This window comes from Cetorhinus maximus, chromosome 14 (assembly GCF_964194155.1).
Source record: "Cetorhinus maximus chromosome 14, sCetMax3.hap1.1, whole genome shotgun sequence".
Classification (NCBI taxonomy): domain Eukaryota; kingdom Metazoa; phylum Chordata; class Chondrichthyes; order Lamniformes; family Cetorhinidae; genus Cetorhinus; species Cetorhinus maximus.
This window is the reverse complement of record NC_135892.1, coordinates 62,458,764-62,476,621: the sequence shown is the minus strand read 5'-3', so window position 1 is coordinate 62,476,621 and position 17,858 is coordinate 62,458,764. Positions and strand designations below refer to the sequence as shown.

The window sequence follows — 17,858 nt, the reverse complement described above, 5'->3', positions numbered from 1 at the left end:
AGTTGAGGTAGGAAGAAACTTTATACTGATTAACCTTAGTATCAATTACTGCAGTGCTGACTACCCATGTATGCAAGGACTGCCACTTTCATTGGAAGAAAATACACGTGGCACTATAATGTCATTGACTACTATAAAGAACTGCAAGTTATATATTTGCATATTGTTAAAAAGTTCCTGAATGGGAAATGTGTATGCTGCCATTACGCAGAATTCAGTTGACACATGAAGTTACCATCTAGTGCAAGTTTCTTAGAGCTAACTCTAGAAAGTATTGAATGGTGATTTGTGAATGTCCACAAATCTGGGTTTACACTGCATAAGGGCAGGTCTCATGTAGCCAGCTGTAAATTAAATATAAACTTGCGAGGATTTTCTAAGGTTCCCAGCTCGGGAGATATATGATAAAAATGGGTCTTCCTAGCAATCCATTTATTCGACTTTCTACAATATCTGGATGCCTTTTTCATAACATAATGACAAAAACGTTTTTGCAGTACTTCAGTGCTTGGTGCAAACTCAGATACTTCCTGAGACTGAGGCAGTCTACTCTATGGGCAGGATTTCCTGGTCGACGCGCGGGGGCGGGACCCGCACGCCGACATGTAAAATGATGCAGGATGCAGGAATTCTGCCCGACGTCACCCCCACGTCACTTCAATTTTCAGGTCGGCGGGGGCGCAGCCAAATCAGCTGTGCGCCCACCAACCTGTCAATGGCCTATTGAGGCCATTTAAAAAGTAATTGCACTAGTTAAAGGACTTGCCCATCCAACCTTAAGGTTGGCAGGCAGGCCAGAAGCCCTGGCGGGCTTCAGAAAAAGCATGAAACCTCATCCAGGGCGGGATGAGGTTTCATGTAGGTTTTTAAAAATGTAATAGTGATGGGCATGTCACATGAGGGGACATAGGGGACATGTCAAGGAAATTTTATTTTTCTATTTTTAACATTTTTTGAATTTGGTGCCGATCTCCCTGAGGCAGCACTTAGCCTCGGGGAGATCAGTGCGCTCTTTCGTGTGCATGCGTAAAAGAGCGCACTTTTGGCTTAGGGAATCCCCCCCACCTGCACAGGCATAGCGCTTCCTGGTGGAAGTCACGCTGGGCGGGCCTTAATTGGCTATATAACCCAGATCCTACTTGCTCTTTGCTGTACACATTGTATTGATGGGTTCAACCATCAAGCCATCTGCCCATCAAAATACATTTCCTATCTCATTCAGTAGAATAAAGCTATTTGGCTGAAATCAGACATTTGAATCTTAAGACGATGTAGAAACTGGGAATGCTTCTGCGAGGAAAAAAAAATCACTCAGTAAAGTCTTATAGGGATATTCAAAATCCTAACAGGTACAGGATCTTAAATACCCCAGATAGGTTACTTAAATTGCAGGAGTTATGCCAGGAGAGAGAATGAATCCCATGGAAATTGCACGTGAATAAGTTTCACTTCAATATTGATTCTGCAAGAAGAGGAAATATCATCAAACTCATAAGAGGGGCATGAAAGAGACAAGTTAGATTTAATTCCTGTTCACAGAGGCTGATAAATTTAAGGAATGTACTTCCAAGGTAAGCAATGGAGGATGATTGTACCGGCAAATTCAGGGGAGTGTTGAATTAGAACCTGAAGAACATTTTGATAAAGGCTTATGATGGCTACTATGAGATATGATATTTGCCGAATCCAAATCCAGTTCCAATGTAATACAATGCCTTCTCTTGATCTTTAGCCACAAGGACTTTTTAAGACCTTGTCACGAATTATACCACCTTTAGTCAGGGGAAAATGCTCGAAAATATTCCAGAAATTATTGAGGCTTTCATACCCCATTAGTCATTGTTTGTTTATTCTCCATTAGAAACAATTAAGCAACAAAGCAGCATGGTGTGCTTATTTGCACCCATATTATAATATCAATTGGATCCTGCGGGTTACAGCTGTTTAAAAATATTCATCTTTGGGACGTGGGTGATGTTAAAAAGATCACATTTACTGTGCATCCCTAGTTGCCTTGAAAATGTGCCAAACCTCCTCCATCAATGATAAATGCTCCAATGGACAAAATATTTTTACAGGGTCAATCCCCACATTACCGTAATTCAGTCATTACTGTGTGCAAGGATGGCTCTTACACATGCAAGGATGAAGGAGGAGGAGGAGAAGGAAAAACAAGAAAAGGAAGGGGCTGTTTGTGAAGAACTCACCTGATTGTCAAAACAGTAACAGGTACTCCAATTCCCCATTCACCAGCAGTCCCACACCTCCTTTCCCTCATCAACTGACCATCATAGCATCTGCTTAGCCACAAAGCAGAAATAAAAGCTGATACAAAATAAACATCCCAAACCAAATTTATAAATGAAAGCATGCCATAATGCACACTGAAATCACCCTTGTGCATTTCATTGCTGCCTGTCTTCTGTGTGCTTTTGCCTGTTCTAATGTTCCTACACAGTGTTACCTCAATGGCTGCAGCATGGTTGGTGTAATGTTTCTGACTTTCAGTGGAGGAGACTGCAGATGGGCCTTAAGGACAACCTCAAGCAGCATTCCAGGCCATGTGACAGGCAACAGCATGACCACTGGCGGAGCAGAAAAGTGGAAGGAAAGTGTCGTCTTCCTTGAAAAAGGACAGCAGGTTTCTGCTCCATGGAGCCACCGGCACTTCTCCAGGGCTGCAACTCAAAAATCCTGGTAATCTTTTGGAGGGCATGTTGCTGGATTGCTGTGATACTTGCAAGTTCCTTTGCACACTGTAATTTACAGCCATGATGGCAGCAGTTTGACCTTGCATGAGAGCAGTCAGAGATTCCACTGCAACATTCAGAATTCAGAATTCAGATGTCTGTTGCATATGCTGCAATGGAATCTGCAACATCGGCCATCAGATGTTACATTCAAAAGCAAATTATGGCAGAATCTGGAAATCTGAAATAAAAATGTCACTGCATCATGGCTGGATTCAATGGTTGGGTGGAGTTGGTCACCACTTCCATGCTGGAAAGGATGAGCTACAAGTTCCAAGCAAAGCCCTGTGCCAAGTTAGTACTAGACTCTCCATGCTTCTCTACGTTGACCACAGGTTTCCCCAATGCGCTAAAGCATTTGCTTCAGTCAGCTGCCCCACTGAAATGCTCATTTGAGTTTTCTGCAGTGAAGGCTCTCTGGCGAGCTGGCACCTGCACTACCCTTGCTCCCCGTCCTGGCTCATGCCCACTGTCTGACCATGCGCAGACCATGTCCCTAATCACCCTCCAAGATGTTCTTAGTCTCGGTGTCTGAGCTAATGGCTGCAAGTGTGAAATCAAGTGATGGTTTCTTCATCTTTACTCTCTTCTTGCTGTTCCTCCACTGCCTTGGTCATCTGAAAGGAAAAAAATTCTCAAGGGTTGTAGTACTGGAAGAAGGGGAAATTAAGAGGTGCAGACTTACGTGCTTACAGCATCTGCAACTGTTAAACCAAAAGAGATTTTTGGATGGGGAGAGGGGGGTGGGGAAGTAGAATGAGAGAAGCAAGTTGAGAATATAGTCAATGTCGACAGTTTGAAGCCCATCGCTGGCCAGCTTCAGTAATGGGCATCCAAATAATGACCAGCACCATTTCCTCCATGTGGGTTAGGACATGCAGACGAGTCTCTCCCCTCTGGTCAGATTGTGCTGCCTCGGTTATATCTTGTTCTGCTACAGATCGGGCAGGGTGTTCATGAGTGACAGACATTCTGTTAGCAGTGCTAAGTGTGCAAGGGTCACTGGGGCATATTAATGTTACACATTTGTCCTGATTGATAGAGATTGTTGGTATTTGAGTGACGAGGGTGTTCTGATTTGAGTTGTGAGGCTAGAAGTATAGTTGATAGGATATGGCACTTGAAGATCGATTCACTGACCTTGACCACTCCAAGTGAGATCAATGAACTTTTTGTAGCACTGCATCCACGTCCTCAGGGCTTTTTTCTGGCCTTAACCTCCACGGTTATCTACTCCCACCATTTTTTGAGCATGTGTCTCCTGGCCCCCTGTGAATACAGGACATCTATCCTCCTCTCCACCTCCTATGTCAAGACTTCCAGTGCAGCCTCTGAAAACCTTGGAGGTAGCTCTCACCCTCATTTTGCCACTCTTCACCATTTCCCAGTATAGATTCACTTCCTGCATTACTGCCAGCATTTGGTCCAGCCTCCCTTTTAAGAAGTGCAAGCCTTAACTGGTGCTTGCAAGTTATAATTTAAGCCCCCTACTGATGCATGCAGGTAATGAACAACATGGTTAGTGCTGACTGTTGGCAGCAATTATTCAAAGAGCAGGCAGCATGAAATTGGTATGCTACCTGCATTACATTAGAAGAATATGGGATAATTGTGATTTGTGATCCTTATGCCTGTTTTCGGGTGCTATCCAATTTAGCACCCATGGTGTCATATATTAGAGTTACAAAGGATGTGCAAAATGTGTGCCATGTGCTTAATTTTACAGAATCTGACAACTGAGGAGTTTTCAAACATGTGTGGTAAATGAATTAATATATAAAAAAACAGAGGACAGTCTGCTCTAGAAAGTGTTGTGACATTTTTTACAGACTTGCACAAACACAATGAAGAACTAGTTTAGACAGAATGTGTTTTCTTTGAAAAACTGTCTATAATTGTTGATACAGCAAGATTATTTTGAAGGTTTGCCCTGCCATGATCCATATCTATGTTCCCTTGGTGGATGTTCTGACAAAGAATGGTGGCTAGGTTCTTTTCTTAAAGAAAACTGTACATTCTTCAATGTGCCTTTCTCTTCTTAACTGAAACCTATTTTAACCTAATATTTAACCTGAAATTTTAACCTAATATTTGGAGTGGAAAGACGGAGGGTTCAGGTTAGATTCACCTTACCCAATGTTCAGCTCCAATTCAGTGGGATATAAAATCAGGAAGGATCTAAAATGACATCAAATCTGAACCTGCCCCATTTCTGCTGGGCAAGTTGCACTAAAATTAATCCATTGTGGTAGATAGCCATTTCCCTTCTTGCCATTTGTTACTCATGGAAATTAATTTATTCATTTCCCAGTGCAAGTATCATTAGAAACAAGATGCTGGGGAACATAGGGCTTTCAAACCATGACCTAGGTTGGGTTAGCACCTTCAGGAGGGGAGCTAGAAAATTGGATGGGGGTAAGGGAATCTGATGCAAATAACAGAATATGAAGATGGACAATAATTTTATCGTCATGTTCGCTATCATGCAGTACACTTTAGCCGTCTTATATGAGAAATAAAGAAGTCTCATTTGTTCTTCCACTTGAAACTCTTACTTATGCCCATACTTCTCCTATTGAATTTTTGTTAACTTTTAGGTTAAAATTGCATCATCAACAACAACTTATATTTAACGTAATGAAACATCCCAAGGTGTTTTCCAGGAGCATTATAAAACAAAGTATGACGCCGAACCACATAAGGAGGTATTAGCTCAAATGACCAAAAGCTTGGTAAAAAGAGGTAAGTTTTAAGGAGTGTTTTAAAGGAGGAAAGTGAGGTAGAGAGACAGAGAGGCATAGGGAGAGAGTATTCTTTAGCTTGGGGCCTAGTCAATTGATGGCATGGCCACCAATAGTGGAGCAATTAAAATTGGGGATGCACTAAAGGCCAGAATTACAGGAGTGCAGGTACCTCAGAGGGTTATGAGTCTGGAGGAGTTTACAGAGGGAGGGAGGTGACAGGCACGAAGGGATTTGAAAACAAGGATGAGAATTTTAAAATCAAGATGTTGGTTGGCTAGGAGCCAAAGTAGGTCAGCAAGCACAGGGGTGATAGGGGAACGGGACTTGGAACAAGTTAAGACACAGGCAGCAGAATTTTGGATGACATCAAGTTAACGGAGGGTAAAATGTGGGAGACCAGCCAGGCATGCATTGAAATAGTCAAGTTTAGAGATGACAAATGCATAAATGAGGGTTTCAACAACAGAGGAGCTGAGACAGGATGAAGTTGGGTAAAGTTACATGGTGTGTATGAATATTGATACATAACTGCATATATGCAACAGATAGTCTGAAAGTGATGATTGACAAAATATTAACTTTACTTCTAATATGTTGACACTTTTTCAACTATACATATGTTTGAAATGACACATGTTAAATTCACAAAATGCTAACTAAACCTACTAAATAAAGCTGCAATTACTCTAAAAATGTTGTAATCCAGACACAAAGTATTTAGCCTTCAGCTCAAAATGAAAACAGGGTGGTCATTTATCAGTCATGGAAATTAATGAATTGCGTCCTCAGTGTAATAGAAATGAAAATATGGCAGTTTCTATAATAGGCAGGGGAATCTGACCCATTGGCTTATGACCTAAGAAGGTGGCCAGTATCTCCAAATTGACATCTGAGATCTTCACTGAGCAGTAGATGAAAGTTGTCAAAAAGTGCTTCTATTTTTATACAGCTCAAACATTGCACACTATCCAACTGGATTACAAATAACTCATTGTTTATACCAGATAAGCAGCCAGTTTGTAGTTTTAAAATTATGTAAGCAATAATATTACAGGATGTAGTAATAGGCTACAGGATGTAGTAATAGGCTTAATATCTGTTTTTCCACTAATGAATTTGAGTTTCTTAAAAAAAAAAGGGAGGTATATCAGGCAAAGCCTATGTTCTTGATAAGCTCAACATTTTACAAAAAATTGCATTATTAATTTCTTAGCATAAGAGGAAAACGTCCTTAAAGCCTCTGTGTGGTTCATAATATTTTTACTCAATACTTATACACTTTTTTTGGAAATCTCATAGCAAATTGAACCTCATTTTTATACCAATATAAGAGTAGTTTTCCAGAAGAAAAAATTTCCTTTCATCTAATTTCTAATTGCCAGCATTTTTATTGGAAGATCTTAACAAGTAGAACTATATAGAAAAAAGTAACTTGTTTTCAAATAAATGTTTAAAATAATAATTTTGAATGTTTTTTTCACAGTATACCATGGGCAGGATTTTGAGTTCGGTATGTGGGCGCTGTCAGCGAGCCCGGGAGCGGCTGGAAAACGGGCTGCCACCCATGATCGGCTCCCGACCACGATTTCACGCTGGCTGGCCAATTAACGGCCAGTCAGCGTGAAAGGCGTGCTGAAGTGCTCTGAGCTGATGGGGTGAGGGTAGGGTGAGGGCGAGCGCTGAAGTCAGCGCGGGCGCAGGGGAGCACTCATAGAAAGCTCCCTGAAGGCAGAAAACTGCCTCAGGGGCGTGAAGAATTCAAAGCCATAAATAAAGATTTTAAAATACCAAAAAAAAATGTCCATGCATCAGAGTGAGTCACCTAAACATATGGATGCTGAAATTTAAAAATTAATTTTAAATTAATCTTGTAAACCTCATCTCGCCCTTGGATGAGGTTTCCTCAAAAAGGCAAAAGCCGCCTGGCCTATTCGCCCGCCCGCCAACCATAATGTTGGACAGGCAATGAAAAATCCCTGGTAATTGCAACGTTAATGGCCTTAATAGGCCTCTTAATTGTCAGTGGGCACACAGCCGACTCTTGCGCGTGCCCGCTGACCAAAATATTGTGCATGCGCGATGACGTCAGGATGCTCGTCTGGCATCATCACATGCTATTTCACACTTGTGCGCATCCACAAGCCGAGTGAAAATTTCTGCCCCATGTTATTTATGAATAGTTTAAATTCACAGAAATATTGAAGGGTGTTAGACTTATTTCCGAAACTCTTAAATAAAAAAACTGCTCATGCAGCTACTGTTTTATAGTCATCTTAAGCACCTCACATTGAAATTGGATCTTGTGTGCCAGAACCCTATTGTTCAACCAAAAAAACAATGCTAAAAAAACACAACTGCATTGCCATATGTCACATCATTCTGCCAAGCATCACCAATCTGGGTGTTACAAATGGCATTACAATATAGCTCACTGAAACATTAATACTCTACAAAAACACGAAGTATATTATATCCAATCATCTGTATCATTTAATGAAAGAATCTCAACTCCCATTTTTGAAGCTGGCAGTCAGAAAGGTTTTCCTCACTGCACAGTCAACTACATTTAGATATTTTCAAAGAACACCGGAACACACGCCAGCTTTGCATGCACTAAGAAACAGCTAACCACGGGATCAGGTTGCCTAGAAACAACCTGATTATTACCGGCCACAGCGGGTTAGGAAGAAATGTTACCTGTTCCTTCAGGACCATTTGTCAAGGCTCATTAAAATGACATAGAGGAAAACGCACACATTAGTGCAGCTCCTGACAATAAACAGCACTGGCCTTTTAAACTGAATTTGAAACACTTAGCAAAGAAAACACAATCGTTTTGGTGTATTTGTTTCTTCTCGAATGAAAAAAAAATCATTTACATTACTATACCTCAGGCATGTTCCAAGAAGAGAAGGAAAAACACTAATAGCATTCCCTGAAAATCACATATGAAAGTTGTGACAGCTGTCATCCTGTAAATGCCAAGGGCATGAAGACCATCTAATAATATGTATCTGTATTCCACTGCAGTTCTGCTTTAGGTGGTACTTGCATTTAAAGCACGACTTTCAATCAGATATTACTATTAATATCTGCTTTGAAATGAACACCAGTTTGTTTCACTTCACTCTGTCAGGGGAAAAGATTTATTTCTGCATATCAGGATAACAAGAACACAACAGCAGTGATATTGCTTTGAAAACAAATGCACTAAATAAATCTGCTTCTCTGGTGTCTTCCAAACACATATAACAGAAAAAAATAGTTACGTGTGATTGGAAAAAGGGTTAAAAAACACATAAACAGATAAAAAAGCTTTTAGCTTTTTGTTTTTATATACATAAACAGATATAACTGAATAAACCTACTTAATGAAAAATATCAGGAAACAAAATAGTCGTTATTAAGCTTGAGGGAAAAATCTATTCCTATGCTGAAAAGCTCTTCTGAATTTACTCAAGGTGTGTCCTGTACTCATTTCTCTGTAGGTGTAGAAAAAGTCCCTTTTGAAAACGAATGTTAATATAGCTGAAAATATTCAATAAATTAAGCAGCTTAACTTCTTTACATTCTTTTCAGAGTGTGTTCATTGCAACTGCAAAATGGTGCCATGCCGTCTTATAATCAGCAAATTTTCCTGACCAAAGAAAATTGTTCCCTATGTGTACCATTTGTACATAACTATGTCTTTATTGTTGATGGAACAAACAGAATTAACACCATCAGAACCGTTGTTAAAAAAAGGTTTGTAAGTATTCTTCACCATTATTGATACCAATGCTTTGTCATTTTGTGCACTTAAAATCTAATGTTCACAAACATGTTAATCTTACCAAAAAAAACTGTTGAGCAAAGAGAGATAGATTGTCAGGTGAAAATGTTACCAAAAATTAAATGTATTGAAAGAGAAAAAACATCAAGTTAACATCTAAAAGGTGACTAATAATGATCACCCACACTATTCAAAAGATCAACAATCAAGTTGAAAAGTGTGCATTTAATTCTAGGTCGGACATAAACTTAATGATTTTAACAAAGTATTATAATTGCGAGAGATGTGTGTCATGCTAATATACTAGAGAGGTTTTCCAGGAACTTATGGGGAATCGGTCACTTTGTTTGTTTGACTTTGAATAACTTTATTTTCTTCAAAAGAATGGCAGACTGCAAGATATATTAAAACACAATTCAATTTATTAAAAACAAAATTTAAAAAGCTTGAATCACAAGTCCATCGAGATCTATAGTGCTTTGGGTGCAGACCCTTAATCAGAACACTAACTTTACCTTTTCTTTACAAATGCTGATGATATTGTTGTGTATTCTAAGCATTTATACCTTTTTTTATCTTTTCCATTTTATTCAATAATGCAGCGTTGGAGGTATATAGGTTTAATATATTTTGCTGCTGTATCTGTTAGTTGCGTGTTGGTTGTGAATGTTCCTAACTTCCGCTGGTGACCTTCATCCACGTTAGCGGTCTTTGTAGCGGCAGTGAGTTCTGCACCTTTAGAGGTAGGATCTGTTGCCACTTTTGCTGGACTATGTAATGGCACAAAACTGCTACCAAGAAGAATGTCACCTGGCATGCTACCAGTGGAGAGCACCACCCCCTGATATGCGCTGATCTTTATGAACTGAGGAGAGAGAAATTTTGAGATTTCAGAATCCTTCAGTGTGGTTTCTTGTAGCCATTCTCCAAGCAAGTGAAAACACTTTTAAGTGCTATCCCCAAACCCTTTACAGCAGCAAAGGTATCCTATAGCTGCTGTAAATGAGCTCTCTGCCGCAGGGCCAATGGTGTTGTTATCTACATAATGACAGATTAAAGTGTGGACAACTATTAGTCACCTATCACCTAGGTCAGAGAAATCCAAGTGTTGTGCTCCCTACACTATAACTGCCTTTCAATATTGTGTTCAACAAATTACTTCTCAATTTCTGCTGCAGCTACCTCTATTAGTAAACAGGTCTACTTTGGTTTATTTTGCCATAAAGCTCAGTGGAACTACTAAACATACTGGACCTCCATTCCAAACCAATTGATGTTCCATAGTCTCCATCCACTGCTATTTCTTCCTCACCAGTGTTTGTCCCCTTATACTTGGCTTTTCTTCAACATACTTATTTATTTCTCCAATAGCATGTGTACTGTGCTAATGGCTGCTTTTAAATGGGGGATGTTGCTGCAGCTTGTGGTCCATTGGGTTTCCCTGTCCTGTGAAGTGATTATAAATTTTGGGTAATAATTAGAGATCTCCTTTTGCACACTGTTGCATCATTGTAAGCACTTATATTTAATCAATGTGCATGGACGTGTTGATGTAATACACTGTGCATATTGTTAATATGGTACATATCACTATTTCTGGCTTCTATTCCAATCTGTATAATCTCAATGCTTTGTAAAACATATTACTTGATCAAATCAATTTTCCACCATCACATGGAAACGGTTCTTTAATACCTGAGTTCGCACACCTGTTGTGTGCTTTGTAGCACCTTCCATCAGGTGCTAGTTTGATTTTTAAAAGCAAGGAATTTTGCAATAAAAATAATGGTGTGGCTATCAGTACTCATCATTATTTAGAAATAATTGGACACCGTCTTTTGATGACTGCACATGCACGTGTGTTTCCATGTTCCTTCAGAAGCTTTGCTCTAATTGTATGCTGCTGAGACCCAATAGATACATACAAAACACGCTAGAAAAAGTTAAGGCTAGACCATGCAAGTGTAAGTGAATTTTTAATACTGTGGTGAGTCACGGCCAACAAACTCTGTAGCATTGAAAACTTTCTTCTAAAGGAGTGGAGTCTCATTCAGATTTTAATTATTCTCGAAGATTTAAAGAAATTAAAACTATATTTAGACTTTCTCTTTCCGTCTCTTTTATCTCTCACTTAATCCTATCTTTCTTACCTTCTTTTTATTTTGCTTTTTGTACATGATGAGACATTGAATTAAATATGTTAGCTGACATTTCCTGGTGCAGACTCAGCTGGGAGAATTTTACCAGGCCCATGGAGGTGTGGTCAGATGAGGAATGGCCAGGAAAATTAGAAAAAAATTAGAGCAGGTATGCCACATGTTCCTGAATCCTCCTGCTTTTCCTGAAGGTGGCTTGAGTGCACTGCTGGGGTATATCCAAATTAGCTTGTCAATGATTCAACTATCAGCCATTTTGCTAGGTCAATGGAATCAGACCAGTGTTGCAAGGGACCCACACAATTTCTGCAACTCATTGGGCGGAATCATCCCAGATTTGCACTAAGTGCTGTAATGGCGGCTTTTCACACCGTATCACCCCAAAGCTGCCGCATTAATTATGCATTCCTGGGATACACACCGTTTCAATGGCGGGCGGGCTCCGATTCGCTTGCCATGCTGTCACCTCGCCACTTCATCATGCCAGGCACCACATTTAGAGTACAGCCGTGCTCAGTGCTTCCAGCCCAGGACTGTGTCAAAGAACACATGGTGCCGAAAGGCAAGTCGACTGCAGCCCTTGAGCGTCTTTTGGAGCCCATGGAGGCCTATTGTGCTGTCCTCTACACCGCTCTGGCCACAGGAGGGGCAGCTACATTACCACTCTGGCTTGGTAGGTGATGACAGTTGTGATCAGTGCAAATGTTGCACAGAAAAGGTTGGTCATCCAATGCAGGTAGTGCCACCAGGGTATGTCAATGATCTCATCACTCTAAACTCACACACTCAAGCCCATCACACATTCACTAGCATCTCACTCAATACCAGCTCAAGAGACATCACCCATTCTCACATACATACCCTCTAAATTCCATCTGGCCGCATCTCCTCTGGAGAGTGCCTCCTCAGCCCTCACCATCTTGAGACCACTTGCACAGATCAACATGTGCCCCCACACACATCCTGAGATACCCTCCTTCCCCAGTATAGCTCTCGTCCTGCAGCCTCTTCCATCGGCTAAAGCTACTTCTCCCCCTTCCCTCCTGCAGCCATTGAAAAGCCACCCACATATGGCTGATCTGATACGTTGAGGCCTATCCATGAGCCCCCCTAAAAATGATGTGGTGCTTTCTGTGAAACCTGGCGCTGATGACTGTGAGTGTTGACTGAAGCTAGGTGGGCAAACAAACCTTGAAACCCCGAGTGAAGAGCAGCCCGCCAAGTGCACACCTTATAAATGCTGTTGTGAAATACATCGGTGTGGTGTCCCGCCAATGTGGGCGGACGGTCCAGCAGGAGGTAGAGTGGGGAGGCGGTGGGCGGTAGGACGAGTCCGGCGCGATCTGGCTTCATAAAAATATGCTGACATATGCCATCGGCGGGCAGAGTGGACCATCGCAAACTGGTTTTACAAAGTTGTGAAACCGATTTTTGGCCTTCTTGCCATATTGTCTGCTCACGCCACTGAACATGCCTGATGCCGGCGGACAGGGATATCCCAGCCATTGATTCACAAGAAGCGAGGGCACAGCAGAGTTCAGTATGGCATGAAAGTGACATGCAATCTAAATGCTAAATGAGGAAAATTGTGAACCTGAGGCCACCCACAGGCAAAGCTGTCATGGATAATGCTGGGGTTGAAGAAATGGCTGCCGGTTCCTTCAGGCTTATCTTGAATCCAATTTTCTCTACCCTCTTTTGTGTCAGCAGCACTCACATCACAGCCACAGTGAAGGCTGTTGGCAGTGCTTTCGAAAGCAGCACCCTCCTGCCACCCGCGCTCTCCCGCCCCCACCCCAAATCCATCCACCTTCCCTGAATGGGTGGCAATCCCTAATTGGACACTGGGAAGTTGAATCGGAAGGCGCAGCACTCTTGGTTTTGAGTTATGGACCTGGAAATCTTGCCACCTTGCAGTTAAAAACAAACTGGCAACATTTCATACAGTGTGTTTCAGTGAGGATTCTTCAATCTGATTGGTTAAGAATGCACCATCATTTGCTCTGTTCAGTCAGGTTCCAGGTCACCTGTAGAAGGCACTGCACTGTTTTGACTTGTGAATAACTGCAAGTCACAATGCAAAAGTTGACAGAAAGGGCAAAATTTAATGCCCTTCCCTGAGACCAGTTTGGTGGCAGTGGGGCATTTAACTGGGTGGGAGGGATCGTGGATGGCTTTCCCCCCCACTGCCAATTCAGGCCACTAAGTGCGTAATTTGCCTACTTAAGGGCCTCAACCTCTGTTGGGCGGCGGTGTCGCCATGCAGGAAGTCTGTATGGACTTTCAGAGGGAATCCCTTGTTCAAAGGCATTCAATGCTTAATTAGGAGACTCGGCATCGGGAAGAGGAGGCTGCTGAGTGCCACCCCTCTCACCCTTGCTGCCAACACACCACCTCCTTCCCTGCCTTGCCTGCCTTGCGACCCTCATCCCCTGATCACGCACTTGGATCCACTGGCGATCTTCAGCCTCGGGTGGGTACATTACTGGTAACAGCTACCTCTCCCCTGCTGCTGAACCATACACAGCTGCCAGCCTTGGATTGGCCAGCAGCTTTCAGAGAGGCAAAATGTCTTCCCCCGGGGTCCTTGATTCTGGGGAAGGCCCACAGCTGCCCACTTAAGTGTCTGATTGGCACCTAATTTGGCGACCTTTTTTCAAAGGAAGCAAGCCTCTTGCTTGGTCTCCAGCCTGGAAGTGAGACTCCCATCGTCTCCATTAAATACCACCCAAGGTGTGAGCAATTGTCAATGTCATGAACAGAGTGCTGGTCATTCACTGGTGACTGCAAAATCCAGGGGAAGAATTTCCCCCCCCTCCGGGGGGATGCACAGGAGCGGGCATGTGTGGGCATGCCTCCGATGGGGGCGCACCGCCATTTTACTTGGGCAGGCCAATTAAGGCCCGCCCAGCATGACGTCCGCCAGGAAGCGCTTTGTGCTCCCTGTGCGAGGGGGGGGGGTGGAGAGAATCCCTCAGCCGAGAGTGCACTCTTTCGCGCATACACGTGAAAGAACACACTCAACTCCCTGAGGCTAAGTGCTGCGTCAGGGAGATCGGCACCAAATTCAAAAATGGTGAAGGGACAAAAATAAAACTTCCCTGACTCATTGACACTGTCACATGAGTTGGGACATGTCCATCACTTTTAATCAAACTTGTATTAAATTTTTTAAAACCCTCATGAAACCTCATCCTGTCCATGAATGAGGTTTCATGCTTTTTCTGAAGCCCGCCAGGGCTCCTGGCCTGCCTGCCAGCCTTAAGGTTGGACAGGCAGGTCCATTAATTACTTCAATTACTTTTTAAATGGCCTCAATAGGCCATTGGCAGGTTGGTGGGCGCACAGCTGATTCAGCTGCGCCCCCGCCAACCTGAAAATTGAAATGACGCGGGGTGACGTCGGGAGGTTCGCCCGACACCATCCCGTGTCATTTTCTGCATCGGTGAGCATTACTATTATAGAACTTGTAAGGTAATTTGCATCGTTATTTGTTTTCACCTGTTTCATTCTTGCTAAGATTTTTCTGTGTCAGCAAAACATTCTTTTTGCTTCCTATTCATCTATGCCCTTTAGTTTGCTGTGTGTGCGTGGCCATGCAAAAAAAAAATTAAAAGGGGCCAAGCACTTAAATCATACGTGTGCTCCCAAAAAAAAACGGGATATGCTGATCTTTTTCCAGGTGTATGCTACTAATTATTTGTTGCTGCTAATGGAATTGAATTCTTATAATGAGATATCAACTTATTGCTTAATTTGAGATTTGTTTTATTTTGGTGGAGGGAACCATTTTTAGAGAAAATGAGAATATTGACATTTAAGTGTCAGTGCTCAGCATACAAGTTAAATATTTGCAGCCCAAGTTTCCACAGACAGGAGGGAAGGAGGGGACATGCATTTTCAACTGTTTACATATTTTCTCCAGTTATTCTGCTGAAATTACAGGGGGAGATGAGCTCAATAACCAATGAAATTTAGGGTCAGTCTGTTCAGACACTATCTCTAAGGGTAAAAGCTCTCTCTACTCTGCCTCTGCAACGTGCCTTAGGTCAGAATCTTCTTCTAACGTTGAATGCCCCGAAGGTGGGACCGGAAGTGCGCGGGACTTCCACTTGTAGGCAGGATAGCTGACCAGGTGCAAACATGCAATTAGATATTGATGGACAAGGTGTCCAGCCCATTGTGCTTGGGGACAGGCAGGAAGTCAATGACCCTGCCATTACCTCTTGGGGTCAAAGGTCTGGGCGCCATATTTAAAGCACACCCAGACAGGCATTCATTCCCTGCACTCCAGCAGCATCAGACTGGCTGTGTGAGTGAATGCCTTGAGACTACAACTGCTGCTAAAAACTTCTGACCCCACCACTTCCAGATAGCCTCAATCACTGCTATCATCTGCTCATACCCACTCCCCTGCCTCTCTACACCCCGCCAAATAGCCACAGCTGCTGCTCCCACTTGGTATTCTGGCGTGATGTCTCAGAACACTCAGAGCAGTCAACAGGTGGCGTCATGGTTTAGCAATGCCTCTCTGCAGGTTCTCCTCCTGCCCATCCAGGAACAGTGGGAGGTTCTGTTTCCCAGTGATGGCAGCAGGAGCCTCTCCCTCCCTCCCTTGGTCAGCTAAGTCCTGATCCCCTTGCACTGCCACCACCCAAACTCATTACATCAATGCATCCTCTCCTGTGGCACAACATACCTCTCCATGAAAGAAAACCAGCTCCCACTCAGTCCAAATGTGCCAGGAAGACTCCCTCTCCTGCTTGATGTCTCACTTAACCAGTTGTGAACCTGAAGGCACGTGTTTCTCATTCGCCACAAAGTTAATTGCAAATTAAGGTACCATTTAATCTGGCAAAATGGTGTTTTAATGAGTATGCATGACATGCTAATACATTATAAATAGGTTCCTGCTGATTGCCATCGGGAAGCTTGGTTCATCTTCAATCCGCCACAACCTTAATTCCCTACTTTCATCCCGCTGTCGGGAAACTGACATTTCGCCTACCAAACAAATAAATGCACCTGTTCGCCTCTTTTCCTGCTGCCGATAGCAGCACAAGATTTCTGCCCTTGACTTAATTTGAAAAGGGCACAATCCTACTTACATTTACCAGTGCGAATTGTTCCACTTTCCTCATCATTTTTATGATATCTCTGTGTGAGATTGCTGATATGGCATCAGTTGATGGTCACAGGTAACTGAGTAGAGTCAGCTCATTTCAAATTGGTTATGGAGTGAGAAAACCTTCATACTATCAAACTAAACTAGATCTGAATTCACATTATACATGGGAAGAAACATGGGAAAAATTGTGAACAGCACCGCCTGGGCAGTAACCTGGTGAAGCAGATAACTTGCTCTTTATAGAACCTGCCAAATTGTCATTCTATTGATCAGCCTGGCGTTTGTTAACTCACTGCACCACCTCAACTCTTACATTCAGTTTTATTTTAATTAAACATCTTAAATTCAACATCAAATTTACAAATATGAAATTTCAGAATATATTCTAATCATTTTTTCTTACATGGTTAGAACTAAACACGGAAAATTAAATATTCAAGATGTTAGTTCCGCAAGTATAGTCAGACCAGTTCTTAATATCTTGATTGATAAAAATCTCCGATTAGAGTGTCCTAATTATTTTTCTGCAAACCCAACATTTTGCCGTTGTATAATACAAAAATGAATTATTTTCCATGATATAACATTTTGAAATGAATAGTATTTACCCTGTTGTCCTATTCCACCCATAACAGCCCAATAAAATTCAGTAGAATTCTATTACGATGCATCATTCACATAATTGCACATTTAAAAGAGTACATTCTATATAAAGAAGCTTGTGTAACTTGCAGCAAGCATGCATCAAAGCTAGTTGAAAGCTCAGACAGTCACATTTCAGATATTTGTTAAACGGATAAAATGTTAACCAGTAATATCACTTAAACATTCAAAAATGGTTCATGTCATATTTTCAGGCTCATTTGCAAAAAACAATTTATTTATTTTCACCGAAACTTAAGTTCCCTCAGAACATTTCCCCCTCTCTCCCTCCCATTGGAACATTTAGAAGGCATGAAAGATAGCTTTAAATAGGTACTTTCAGTCCCCAACCGAAGTGTAATGATATGACAATTAGCAGATTAGCAGCCTTGAATTTAAGAAGCAAATGAATAAAAACAATTTACTTATCAGAGAAACATTACTGTACTGATGAAGAAATTTCAAACACAAGGAAGGAAATCTGAAACAGACAACTTACCAGTCCTGTAGATGTTGCTAGAGATAACTCCTTGGGAATGAAGAAAATCTTAACTAGTTAATCCTTGCTAAATTTTCAGTGTCTTATAACAATATCATACTCAAAATAAACAACTGCTTTAAAAAATAAGGGATTATGGATTTTAAGTGCTTAACTCTGGAGGTATT

General features: G+C 41.8%; 1 protein-coding gene across 1 annotated transcript in view; it reads right to left on the bottom strand.

Annotated features, from left to right (window-relative positions):
* The window catches only part of nrxn1a (neurexin 1a), a 1,849,731-nt gene that overhangs the window by 1,480,480 nt on the left and 351,393 nt on the right, over window positions 1-17,858 (bottom strand). Inside the window, exon 5 of the mRNA XM_078556994.1 lies at window positions 17,692-17,721. Coding sequence (XP_078413120.1) covers window positions 17,692-17,721 — 30 coding nt within the window. The remainder of the gene's footprint in view (window positions 1-17,691; window positions 17,722-17,858) is intronic.